Here is a 13,523-nt window from a genome sequence, read left to right as displayed (position 1 = left end):
GACTGCAAGCTATGGAAAGCTAGGGTGCAAAAACAGCTCCCATTAATACAACTTATGAAACTCCTCATTCCAGATGCATAGCCCTGTGGGAAACGAACTTCGCATGATTCATCTGCACAAGGCAGCTATGATTAGGGAAAGAATCCATGAGCTGCTACCAGCTGATGGCTCTGTAAATCCATACAGAGCTGGAAACCGAGTCCTAAGCTCCTGGTTCTTCAACCTCCGAAGTACAGATGTCTCCCATGTGAGCCAAAGAATATCACCCTCGGCCGAGAGTTGGCTGGCCACAGGAGAACATCACAGCCCAGGCCCACCACTGACAGAAATTCTGGGCCCCCCACACATGCACAAGTCACGCCAGCACGGACGTGGCCTGCCTGACATTTGGGCCGTGCTGCGTCTGCACTGGCTGGTGCCCAGCGAGCTGCCGGCTCCGCTGCTGGTGCCCAGTGAGCTGCTGGCTGCGCTGCTGGGCCTGCTCTTCTGGCATGGCCAGGGCTTCCACATGCCCACCTGGTAGGGTTGCCAACTGTCTAATTGCGCAAACCCAACGATTCTTGCCCTGACCCCTACCCCACACCTTCCCTGAAACCATGCCCCTGCCCCACCCCTTCTCTGAGGCCCCGCCCCTGCTCACTCCATCCTTCCTCCCTCCGTCACTCGCTCTCCTCCACCCTCACTCACTTTCACCAGGCTGGGGCAGGGGGTTGGGGTGCAGGTTCTGGGAGGGAGTTTGGGTGTGGGAAAGGGTGGGGGCTGTGGCAGAGAGTTTGGGTGTGGGAAAGGGCGAGGGGTTGGGTTCTGGGAGGAGTTTCAGTGTGAGGTGCAGGCTCTGGGCTGGGGCAGGGGGTTGGCGCTGGCCAATGGGAGCTGCGGAGTTGGTGCTTGGGGTGGGGGCAGCGCACAGAGACCCCGTCCCCAGGGACTGCAGGGATGTGCCGGCCACTTCCGGAAGCAGTGCAGAGCAAGGGCAGGTAGGAAGCCTGCCTTCGCCCTGCTGTGCTGCTGGCAGTGGCTGGGGGGCCCCTGGGCCCTTTTAAATTGCCCGGGCCCCTGGGCAATTGTCCCCTTTCCCTCCCCACCCCCGTCGGTGGTCCTGTCACAGCGTCAGACGCATACAAAGTTGGTACATGCATTCGGCTGGGATCTTCTGTATTGGCCTAGCTTTGGTCCTACTGAAGTCAGCGGGTGTTTTACTATTGACTTCAACAGGAGCTAAGTTAGGTCAGTGGTTCTCAAACTGTGGGTTGGGACCCCAAAGTGGGTTGCGACCCCATTTTAATGGGGTTATCAGGGCTGACTTAGCCTGAGCCCCACTGTCTGGGGCCGAAGCCTGAGGGCTTTGGCTTTGCCCGCTCTCCCCCCCACCCCCGGGCAGCGGGGCTTTGGCCCCTCACCTGGGGTGGCAGTGATCAGGCAGGCTCAGGCCTCGGTCCCCCCTCCTGGGGTTGTGTAGAAGGGGGTTAGGGCGCAATGAGGTTGGAGAACCCCTGAGTTAGGTCATGGCTGAGCCCACCCTACTGTTAGGTCAGACTGTGCAGCGAAGTCAAAGCTGCCTCACTGCTAATGCAGCGAGCAGTGAAACGCTTTGGGCATCAAGCAGCAAAACATGAGATGCCATTGCAGGCTGGATTGCCAGTTATTAGATCCAAGCAAAGCATCGGGACCCTCCAGGATCTTGGCATTGGCCAAGGCTGAGCTGATAGGCTCCCGTTGCCAAGGCTCAGGAAAGATGTGGTGCTGCCCCACCCACCCATCCTTGTGGTGCTGGGCTCTGGAACGATACTCTGCAGGCTCGCACTGGTGTGGCTCCTAATCTGTTGCTCTAACATCTCCATTTTCTGCTTGGCTCAATTCTTGCCTGCAGAGGGGGTGGCCAGGTGCCTGGTTTTCAACTGGAAAGTCTGGCTGAAAAGGGGACTTGATAGTGTCCAGTTATATCTACTGACCGGACACCCAAAGTCCAGTTACTGTGGGTGGGGGAGGTGCTGGGTCATCATCTGTGCCAGCCCCTACTCAGCCAGGGACACCTTTTACCTGTGTTGGGTGGCTGCAGCTCCCAGCCCCGGATCCACAGGCAAGTTCCTCCCCACTTGTGTAGGTGGGGGGGAAATGGGGCAAGAGCCGTGAGTGATGGGAAAGAGGAGTGAATGGGGGTGGGGTTTGGGGGCAGGGCTTTGGGGGGAAGAGGCAGGGCAGGGAAGGTTCCGGCACTCCTGCTGGGGTGTCTAGTTTTTAAATATTACAAACTTGGCAACCCTACTGCCATTTCACATGGCACCTCTTTTCTACTTGTTCTGCAAAGCTCCATGGGTTCCCCAAGGAAACAGAGCAAATCCAGATCTGTTGTCAGAGGCTACAGGTCCCACTGAAGTCTCTGGGTCATGTTCAGTAGTGGTGTAAGCTACCCATCAGCTGTGCATGGGTCACAAAATGCTACCCTCCCCCACCCTGGGGGGTAGAGAATTCTGATTGGATAGTGTTTTACTTGTCCAAGTCTCAGTGGCTAAACAAGTTGCCAGGCAGTGGAGGATCCGGCCCTTAGCACCGATTCATAGTTACACAGATGTTAAGGTCAGAAGGGACCATCAGATCATCTAGTCTGCCTGCCTGTGCAACACAGGACAGAGGGTATCACCCAGTGATTACTGCATGGAGCCCACAATGTTGGTTGAGCTGGAGTGTGTTTCGGAGGGTGTGCCTGCACTGCTGCCAGAGGTGTGACTGCAGCAGGCATAGACAGCTAGCTAGCTCAGGGCCTGGAGCAGTGGAGAACAGGCTTCAGTACAGGTTAACCACCGAGTAATTAGCCAGGGGTCTGAGCAGGTTTGTACAGCCCATGCTAAAGAGTGCTCTCTGCACCACTAGCCGAATGTGAGCTAGCTCAGGTAGATCTACTCCAGCTGCATCATACCGTGGGACTGCAACACAGGCCTGCCCACAGAGAGACAGCCATTGTTCTCTGGAAGAAAAGTGTACCAGGTGGTCTTCCTAACTGTTCACCCCAGACCAGAGGCTGTGGGGAAGGGCTGGAATTTGATGGTAGCAAGGTAGAGCTGAATAAATTCAGGGAGTGGGTGGGGAGAGACTTTCCCACAATCATTGATTTGAATTCAAACACAAATTCAGGTTCCGCCTTGTTCAAGACCCTTCGCAGCTGACTTGCCATGAACATTTAAGCAGCCAAGGCTTAGCGTAAATAGCAGCTAAAAGCAAATGCTAAGCTTGAATGCAGGCATTTTGGCTAAAAGGGAATTTTGAATTGTAATTTGTTTGAATTGTACATTTGGTTCTCATTACATAAATTAGGGGGCAGAAATAATAGCCTGTGACTTATGATATTAACCATCGTGGAGCCATATTCCAAGTTCAAATGCAGATTATTTCCAACTGAGTGTTCATGAGCTCTTCATATAAGGAAAATAGCCAGGAAGAAATGAACGAGGAGTTTGGTGTAATGCATGCAATCAAAAACTCTGTGATTTGTTTGCTAACCTTTCACCAGCAGAAGAAGAGGTGAAATTCAACAAATAATGTGTTCACTCATAACCCAACTAACTATTGGGTGCTCCACTAGCGTAACCCTTCTGCCGGGCCGAGACGATAGCAGCAAGGGCCGGGTTCAATACATAGGGGTCCCTTCCCCACAACATAATGCAAAACCAGCTCGAGCCCCCGCCCAGTGACCTGGGAAAATCTTACACATACCCCTGGGCGCCTCGAAGAGGCAATACTTCCCCTCTCGCAAGCACAGAGTCTCGGTGTAGCAGAAAAGGTTTAATACATGACAAACAACAAGCATTAAATTAGGAAAATACCTCAGCTAGAGTTCATAGGTCAAACCATGAGCAAAGACCCACTCCAGCAAATTGGGCCATGTCCTTCTTTCGGGGCCCTTGAATCCAGCAACCCCCAAATCACCCACAGTCCCAAAAGTCCCACAATCCCAAAGTCTCAGTCCCGGGTCAGTGCAGCCCCAGAGCTCAAGAGTCTCTCTGCAAAGGTCCCCCTCCCCAGCCTGGGTAGAAAGGGGCACCTTACGTGATTTTGGGGCCAATTGCCCTGCCTCTTCGTGGGGTTCTGCTTCCACTAGTCATCCCCGCAAACAGCTCAGCTCCGCTGGCTCTGTGGGCTGCTCCGCTCTGCCAGCTGCTCTGGTCCACCAACTGTTCTGTGATCTGCTCCGGCCGTCCTCGTGAGCTGCTTGGCTCCACTCACCCAGGGCTGCACAAACTGCCCCACTCCGCTCTGCCAGCTGCTCTGCTCCACGGTATTGCTTCAGGCTCCCCCACTCATTAGCACAGTACTCAGTGCTCTCAACTCAGCAAGTCCAGCTTTTCAGTGATTTCAGCTCTTTAGTGATTTCAGCTCATAGTAGGGGAGCCCCAGTGCCAGTGAGTTCAGCTCAGTAACCTGTATCTAGATTCTTAAAGGAATCAAAAATTAACTCTGACATTCCACAGTGGAGAGAGGCACAGATGGAATTGGTGTTTCTGGCTCACACAAGAAGCCTGCACCACCCAGTACAGACATCTGTCCCCAGCCTCTCTCCTTTCAATGGGTTTTGGAACCCATGTGCCCCATCTAGCAAGCGCTATCCAGCTGACAATGAAACCCCCCATCACAAGACAATTTTGTAGTTCCCCATTTACCCAATCAGGGTGACAACATTTCATTCCTCCTGCCCTAATAACAATGAAATTGGGGCTCCCACAGCTGTGAAAATAACCATCCCATGCTGCTTTGTGGTATGCTAAGTGGGGTGGGAGTGCCCATGCAAATAACTGAAATGCTAATGCAAATACTTGAAAACTTCCACTCTGCACTCCCCATAATCTACCACCAGATGTCAGGGTAGAGCTCATCCTGACTCTGCTTACACTAGCAACCTGGGAACTTCTCTGTTTAATTGGATTATGGAAACCAGGACAAATTTGTATGAAAAATGTGTTAATTTCATTCCCTAAAATGTAACCAGTTCAAAGGGAGGCTACAGCATGGAGCTGACAAACCCCAAAGCAACAAGAATGGCTGTGTCCCAGAATGGTGAGAAATTGAACCTGGAATGGTAACCAGGGTCATCTCCTTGGTGTCACAGAGTGCTGCCAGCCAGCCAGCCCAGCTGCACCACAGATGAGGTTTAGGTTTCCTGAGTGCCTGGTGAGTTTCATTTCACTCTGATCCCATGGTGCTGGCCCACTGGAAATGCATGGGGACTCACACGGAGTAGCATCATACTCAACTGCGTTTAGTGAGCCTGCTGTCTGAGCAAGGTGCCACTCCCCGGGAGTAAGGGGATCAGAATCTGGCCCATTGTGGGTAGAAAATATTCACTTGCTACACCTGGAGAATCTCACATTGAATTCTGGGAGTTCCCGAAGCAGTGAGTAAGTTCTTTGGGGCGGGACGGTCTCTTTGTTCTGAGTTTGTACAACGCCTAGCACAATGGGGTCCTTGGCCATGATGCGGGCTCCATGGCATTACAGTAATACACATAATAATAATATCTTCTCCTACAAACAGGAACCAGTAGCTGTCTAGCACAGTTCTACTGAAAGGTATCTTCACCTTAAAAGCATCGGTGTAGCTGAGGGTGGGAGGAACATCAGTGCACCAGATTCTGCGCAACGGACAGATCTTTACTCAAGTGCACAACCAGTGCAAACACTCTGGTCTGATCTGCCTTTGTTATACAAAGAATGTTGTCAGGGATGCCGACAGCAATTAAAAAAAATTGGACCGATGTGATGCTGAAGCACCCAGGCAAAGTTTGCTCCTTCGCAGTTGCTCCACAGCACAATATTTGTGAAGAGATCAAACGGCGGGTGCTCTTAACTGGCTATAATTCAGCATTGCTGGCATGGGTTTGAAGTGCTGCAGACAGGTTGTGCGTGGCCAGGCTGATGTCTGCACTTCCCAGCTGGACCCAATCAGAGGCTGTCTCCTCGCTGAGTTTTTCAGTCCGGGGGGGATACCCTGAGGCCACGCGTGCGTTGCTTTCTTCTCCGAGTAGATGTTAGTTCTTTAACAACGATGTCCTATGGCTCTGTGTGTGGGTGAGTGGGTGGATGCGTAATTAGGGATGAGCCAAAAAACCTGGAACCTCCAAAGCAAGCTGTTTCAAATTCCTGGGCCATCTGGATTCTGAGCCCCAGATCTAAACCTGCCCTCACAACTTCGGTCTCAGTTCAGATGCAGAAACATTCAGAGCCCTTTGTGGGATTCTGGGTCTCTGAAACTTCAGGAAAGCGGCACAGCTCCCAGGACTTTCCCCTCCTTTGACTGAATTCCTGAGAGAATGGCTCCAGAGGCTTTGATGACCTTGATTCTGCACCCAAACCCCAATGCTGCTTGAGCCTCCAGCCTGAATTGTAGGGTAAATCCAGACCTGAACTTCCCCAAATGCAGATGCAGGCTCTGGTTAAGGATGATTTCTAGCTTAAAGCTATATCAGGATCCGCACCCCCATCGCCTCTGCCCATCTCTCTGCCTGCCAGACACGCAATGGGTGAGGTAGTGCTGTACAAAGCATTCACCAGAAGGAGTGTGGGCTGCCCGCAGTCCTCCCCAAGGTGTTCTGTGCTTCCAGGAGTCTTTAGAAAGCTGTGCTGACACTGTTGCTTGTGTCCCAGGGGGCATGTAAAGCCAGGCACCTCAGTACCATACCTGGAAGACTGTGTTATACTAGGTGTGTGTTGCCCCCTAGTGGCAGCGAGGATATGAGCCCCATTGAAGGGAGATGGCTTTTCGCTCGCATGACAGTGACCAGTAGTTTTGGAAGAGAAGGGCCAGGATTCTAGATCTGGCTCCCCACCACCCCCATGCATGCTTGATTGGCTTAGTCATTGATTGGTCTAGTCATTGGGCGTGTTGTCTGCAGCACACGGATCCAATGCCACGCCACTGAGCAATCCCTGAAGTAGCCGTTACAATGCCAGGATTGCAAGGGCCAATCTCCTGGGCCATAGCAGGCCTGGCAATCAAGTGCTGTGTTTCAGAGGGAAGCTGGCCTGATGGGTTGAGAGTTACTGGCTCTTTAACCTGTCCCTGGCACAGGACTGAGCAGCGACTGCCCTGCAACTCAGAGCAGGGTCATTGTTTCCCTGGGGTGGGGAGGGGAAGGAAACACCCTCTCCCCTGAAGGATGGGAGTAGGGGGCTGAAGAAGGAAAGAAATGTTTTTTAAGCAGTTGTCTGAAGCATCTCACAGGTGTGGGCTGTCAGAGTGAGTCCCGCGGAAGATGGGCAGAGTGCAGGGGCAGTGCTCAAAGGCGCATGGCAAATACAGTTTGTCAGCTGTCCATGCTGTGTGGTATGTGGATATCACCAATCCTTAGTCAGAGGTGGAGCTGAGCGTGACTTTCCCTCTTGGGGATTCTGAACGGTGTGGGCAGCATTAGTTTACGCCCAGGGATCCATAGGCAAGACATGCTAGATCAGAGCTTCCCTGGCCACTCTGATACAGGTCCCACAGTGGAGGGAAGGGAGAAGCCACTTTCCATCAACACCCCTCCCCATGGTGGACTGTCTATCATCAGGGCATCTGTGCCAGCAGAGACTGAAGTGGATCATGGGCTGATCCTTGGCCCCAGTGCGTAGGGGGGAGATAATCTGTTGCATTATCTGAAATGTATTAGCAGTGATTTTTCTCTCCCTCCAAGCACAGCTGGATTCCGGGTTCCAAGTCGGGATGGCTTTACAGGCAGAGGGATACAGATATTGTTTCCCATCCAGAGTGAACTGGCGCCACTTCATTGACCAGTCCCATGAGTTAAAAAGCATTCTTAATCCTTTGTGGTGAGTTAGGAAACTCCCCCACGAATGTATTTTTTGAGGGAAAGGGTTGTCTCCTAAGTATCAGGGATGGCCATGGCAGGAGATGGGACACTAGCAGGGTGGGCCAGGGCTCTGAGATGGCACTGGGCATTCTCTCTCTGATGCATGGCTGCCTGGGTCTTGCTCACATGCTTAGGGTCTAACTGATTGCCATGTGGGGTCGGGAAGGAATTTCCCCCCAGGTCAGATTGGCAGTGACCTTGGGGGGTTTCACCTTCCTTTGCAGTGTGTGGGTGCGGGTCCCTTGTCAGGATTATCTGGATATCTCTCACTGAATCATTCCTGCCAGTGCAGGGGTCTCAGGCCTTGGTGCACCCAGTCTCTCTGTTCTCTGCCTGTGGCACGCAATAGTCGTCTCCTTTGGACTGTAATCTTTTGGGTTAATTCAGGTTGTTGGGCTTGGTGTGCGGGTGGCTGAACAGTGCACAAAGTGTGGGGGCCCCTCTCAGAATCTGGGAGCAGCAGCTTTGGTAAGACGGTGCTTCAAGTGTCCCCCTGAGCCCCCTAGCTCAATTGAAACTCTATTTTTTTTGGGCAGGTCTGCAATCCCTTGTGACCTCTCCCCACTTCAAGCACTGTGGCTGGGTGGCGATGGGGGCTTGTGCTAAACAGGTCAGATTATGATCTGGTGGCCCCTTCCGGCCTTGAACTCTGTGACTCTCTGCAGAATACAGGGCATCAAACAAATCCCTGTCCAGGGCTGTAGAAGTGAGTGGGTGTCACCGCTCATAAGGAATCCAGCCATCTCAAACCAGTGATGTCAAAGCGCTGACACTATGCGGCAGCGTGGGTTGTGCGTGAGCCATCTGCGCGTTTTGTGATGAGTGCTTGTCCAGGATTCTTTCTGAGCCCTCGCAATGTGGGAGGCACCCCTCAGAAGCAACCGCAGGCACATCTGCCCAGAGGAGCGCACAGCCTACATCCAAAATGACATAGCAAATTGATGGTTGAAATAGACCAGGGGGAGGGGAAGCAGGTGGGCGGAGCTGACTGGTGGGTCCAGGGCATGGCTCTGGTATGGCATGTGCTATTGGGGTTTTGTATGTTACCTCCCCTCCCCCCGCATCTGATCCGTCGTCTCTCCCCCCCACACCCCATCCCCCCATTCGTTGATGATTCCAGCTGGGTGGTTTTAGTTACTTATCTAGCTGAATCGATCTTCTGGTCACAAAAAGCATTTTTCAGGGCTCCCAAACTATTTGTGAATTTGGGTCAAATTCAACAAATGGTTTTTGGCTGAGGGAAAAAATGAACTTTCTTTTTTAAAAAGTTGACACATTTCACTTTGGCCATTTAGAAACAGCTTGTTTGGCCTTTTCATTTGAAACAGGTATTTTGAATTCAAAATTGGTCAATTAAAACACTCCTCTCACATACACACAAAGGGTGAAAAAATCTGAAAACAGCCAATTTGAAATGAAAAACTCAAAAATCATTTTGAATCAACCCAAAATATTTCAGTTGATTCAAAATGAATTTTTATTAGAATTTTTTTTTAAAAATGGTTTTGAATTAACCAGATTTTTTTTTCTGGTTCGGTACCCAAATGGAAAAATCCATTATTAGCTCAGCCCTACTGATGATCTTAATGCCATTGGCAAGGGTGGTGAAGCAACCTTAGTGACGTGGCTCTGTGATTTCTCTGGCACAGACCTGCGCCCCCTGGATATTCTCTCAGAAGTGGTTCCGACTAGTGGTGTGAGGAGTGGGATGCGGATACTACAAGTGCAGGGGGCACGTGGGTTTCAGTTCTCTGCATCAGCACGCCGTGCCCTGAGCTTTCCGGCTTCCCAGATTTTCCTCTACTGTGACCTCTTCCCAGAGGAATTCTCCATCATCATCACCCTGAGGGTCCTCAGCGTCCCACCAAAGGTAAACACCAACCACGCCATGGAGAAGGGCCTGCACCAGGGCCCTGGGTGTGGATGCCCCTCCCCTTTGGTGAATGGTTAGGATCCAAGCCCATATCCAGACCAGAGTTGCACTCCAGTGTCTCAACCACAAGCAGGGGCGGCTCTACAAATTTAGCCGCCCCAAGCAGTCATGCCCGGGAGGCGCCCCGAGCCGCGGGAGCAGCGGACCTCCCGCAGGCATGACTGCGGGCGGTTCGCTGGTCCAGCGGCTCTGCTTGAGCTGCCGCAGGCGTGCCTGCGGGAGGTCCAGCCGAGCCGCGGGACCAGCGAACCGTCTGCAGTCATGCCTGCGGGAGGTCCGCTACTCCCGGGGCTCCGGTGGACCTCCCGCAGGCATGACTGTGGCAGGTCCGCCGGCCCAGCCTGCCGCCCCCCCCGGGAAAGGGCCGCCCCAGGCGGGTGCTTGCCCCGCTGGGCTCTGGAGCCGGCCCTGACCACAAGCTTATCCTTCCTGCCTGTGAGCTCTCAGTTCTCCAGTGCAATCAATGAGAAAAAGGGATTGAATGTATAGTCGTCCATGGGCAGCCTCCACACCCCAAATGCTGACCTCAGAACTAACCCTTTCCCTGCTCTTTCAGAAAAACGAGTACATCTTCACTGTGATGAAGGAGGAGAGCAACACGGTGCTGGTTGGGCTCAGGTACTCGCTGAACAAACTCCACTTCCTCTTCTGGAGCCGAGAGCTCTCCAGCGGCTGGCAGACCCAGGTCACCTTCCAAGGCATCTCCTTAACTGACAACCAGTGGCACACACTTGTCTTGGCCGTGTCTGGGCAATTCTTCTCCCTGACTGTGGACTGCAGTATCCCCATTGACGTGTATGTATAGTAAGTGCAATTCAGGGGGACCTCCTGGGTGTAGGGCTGGCTGGGGGGAGGTGAAAGCTTTTCAGATGTGGGTGCTCTGCAGGCTTTGCTGTTGCTCTGTCTACTCCTGCCAGCTCACCCTGGCACACGTAACAAAACAGAGAACCTGGATGCTTCCCAATGCTACACATAGGACAGAACTCTATGTCCTGGCCCTGGCCCTCAGGCAGGGAGTCCTGGAAAGCAGCGTCTTGCTCCAGCTCTCACCAGCCTGGCATTCTCAGAGGATACCCAGCAATGTCAGTAATTTTTTGGAGGACTCAGCTCTCTTCCCCAAGTTTGGAGCCAGGCTCCTTGGTACTGGGGGTGACCTGCCTGCCCCAAGAGGAGTTCCACAAAGGTCTCCTCCAGGGCGGGAGAACTGAGACAATCCAGGTTCACGGTCTCCCCTTTTCTGTGCCATTCTGCCATGGAGTTACAAAGAACAGAGCTGGCTGGAGTCCCATCATGCCGGCTAGAGGCTTGTCAGTCACCCTGGACAGGTGCCACAAGGTGGGCAGGGCAGCAGGAGGGTACACTTGGGCAGCATTGGCAGGGTAAGCTGGGTGAGGGTGGGGGAGATGTTTTGGGAATGCGGAGCTAGGGTATGGAGAAAGGAAGGTGTCTTCTTGCTTTCATCTCATCCCCCCATAATGCTCCGCTTCTCTGTGGTTGTTGGTCTCGTCTCTTTAGCCTGTGTTTCAGGCCAGGGATCTGGTGCTCTGAGTTGTGTTGGGGCTGGCTGGAAAATGTCATCAAAAAGCCAGTTAAAAACAGGGTTTCATTGAAAAATGACTTTTTTTTTACCTGAAATGCCTGTTTTCAAGGAGTTTTTGAAAAAAAAATCTAAATGTTCATTTGGAAATAGCGGGGAAAGTCCCCCCCCCACCGAAAAAAGGGAGGGGGAGTAAAAGTGTGGGAAACGGGGGAGCCCTCCTAAAACTGAAATATTTTTGGAATCAAAATGAATTTTTTCTAAACAAAATGAAAATTTTCCATGTTCATTTGCAATTCTTCATAGAAAAATGAAAACTCGAAACCAAGTGAAACATTGGACAAAACAAAAACTGTTCATTTTCTTTCCAATATTTTTGCAGCCCCTACAAAATATGTATTGCCCAGCTCCAGGGTTTGTTCAGTGCCCAGGGCAAGATGGACCAGCTGGGGAGAAGGGCCTTTGGGTGCTACTGCAGTATAAATGCTACATAATAATCACCAAAGGCTGCTTGGCTCTGCTGTCTGGTGACTTTAGTGTGAGACGGGTTCACCATGGGCTCCCCCTTTGAGGAGGGGCATTACTGGGGGGGAAGGGGCTCACCTGTAGCTTGGCTGGCTCAGGAGGAAGGTACTGACCCAGGTGGAAGGTTCTGGGGGACCGGGTGCCTTCCCCAGAGGGAAGGAGATAATCTGGGGCATCCGCAGTGTTACAAATGGGGAGGGAGGACTTGGTAAGCAGATGTGAAGGGGAGCAGACACAGTCTCAGCTTAAGTGATCTCGCTGAAGACTTGCATTGGGGACTTGTCATCTGAAAAGCCACCGGATGTTCTGTCCAGATCAGAGTCAACGCAGCCTGTGAGACCCGGTTCTTCCCTAAAATCCAAAGGCAGCATGTCTGTAACCGAGAAAAGGAAAGACTTTAGTGCCCATCACAGAATTGCCTTGTGAAACTCTCTGCCACATGAAATCATCATTGAGGCAAAAGTCTTTTAGTAGGATTCCAAATATGAATAGCCAAGGCAGGATCCCAGGGTCGATGAGCATTGGTCTGAACTAGTCTGGCAATGCCTGTGTTTCCATTTGTCTTCCTAGCAGCTGAGCGCTGTAATTACACAAATCTCCTTAGGCCAGGCAGGCCCAGGGTTGGTCTCTCCAGTCACCAGTGGATGCCATGAAGTTAGCTGCTCTGTGCTCATGTGCCTCTTATTGTAATCCCTCCAGGGTGGTGGATACACCCTTCCCCGCATCCTTGGCCGTGAAGGGATCCAGGTTTTATGTTGGGAGCAGGAGGAGAAGGAAAGGGCTATTCACGGTAAGTGTCGCTCGTGGCGTGGGATTGGCTCTGTGTGCTCTGAGAACACGATTATCAGACACAGGGCAGGCTCTGGCTCACCTGGGCTCCAGCGAGATAAGTTAGCAGTGGCAGTGCAGGGTTGCCCCCGTCTCTGGGCCAGAAGCATCATGGGTTTGAGACACACTCTCCTCTCAGGAAGACTGGCCCCAGGTAGCACAGAGTGCCAGGCTGTCCTTTGGGAAAGATGGCTGCACATTTCTGAGCCAAGCTCCCGAAGGCGGGGGAAGGGGACCCCGGTTTAAAACTTCTCTATCTGAAAAAGGCTTAGGAGCTCCCTGGTATGCTGGCTTCTATTGTCTCCCTCCCTTAAACAGCATCTAATGGCCAAGGCAGTTCCTGAGCTCATATTGGCTCCCAGCCACATTGGCCTCCAGTCACTGTCCTGATAGTATCTACACTGGGTTTCATTCCAGCTCTTTATTCACAAGCCCAGGCATCCGTCCAGTAACCACAGCCCCTGCCTGCACCATACACAGTAAAGAGATGCCAGGATCACTGCAGAGCGGCCAGTCCTGGCTGGGAAACCCTTTAGTTCTTTTGCAGAGTTCTTTGGATTCCCCTGAGGGTGCAAGGCCTTATCACACATTCTCTGGATGGCTCTGCTAATGTGAGCAAATCCTGTAGGATTGGAGCCAGGACGGACAGTGCTGATCTGCACTGTTGTGGCTTCTCCATTCACCATTGAGGCAGTTACAGAATTTTGATAGAGATTCACATGGCTGCTTCTGTTCCCTGCTGATTTATGGCTGCAAACATGAGCACATTTCTGAGCCGAGACCGTGGGCTTCTTCCCATGCAGTCTTTGCCCCCTGTACGGAATTCAGATGGGAGGCAGCATGACCAATGTCGCAGAACA

At 52.3% G+C, this 13,523-nt stretch overlaps 1 protein-coding gene across 1 annotated transcript in view; it reads left to right on the top strand.

The window, feature by feature from the left end:
- Positions 1 to 7,743: 7,743 nt before the first annotated feature.
- TSPEAR (thrombospondin type laminin G domain and EAR repeats) overlaps positions 7,744 to 13,523 on the top strand; it is a 65,939-nt gene continuing 60,159 nt past the window's right edge. The window contains exons 1-4 of the mRNA XM_045030869.1: positions 7,744 to 7,799; positions 9,490 to 9,710; positions 10,330 to 10,568; positions 12,535 to 12,625. Coding sequence (XP_044886804.1) covers positions 9,549 to 9,710; positions 10,330 to 10,568; positions 12,535 to 12,625 — 492 coding nt within the window. The 5' untranslated portion in view covers positions 7,744 to 7,799; positions 9,490 to 9,548. The remainder of the gene's footprint in view (positions 7,800 to 9,489; positions 9,711 to 10,329; positions 10,569 to 12,534; positions 12,626 to 13,523) is intronic.

Source organism: Mauremys mutica, chromosome 9, assembly GCF_020497125.1.
Source record: "Mauremys mutica isolate MM-2020 ecotype Southern chromosome 9, ASM2049712v1, whole genome shotgun sequence".
In the NCBI taxonomy this organism is placed as follows: domain Eukaryota; kingdom Metazoa; phylum Chordata; order Testudines; family Geoemydidae; genus Mauremys; species Mauremys mutica.
Note: the sequence above shows the minus strand (reverse complement) of the source record. Positions and strands in the feature narration are given on the sequence as shown.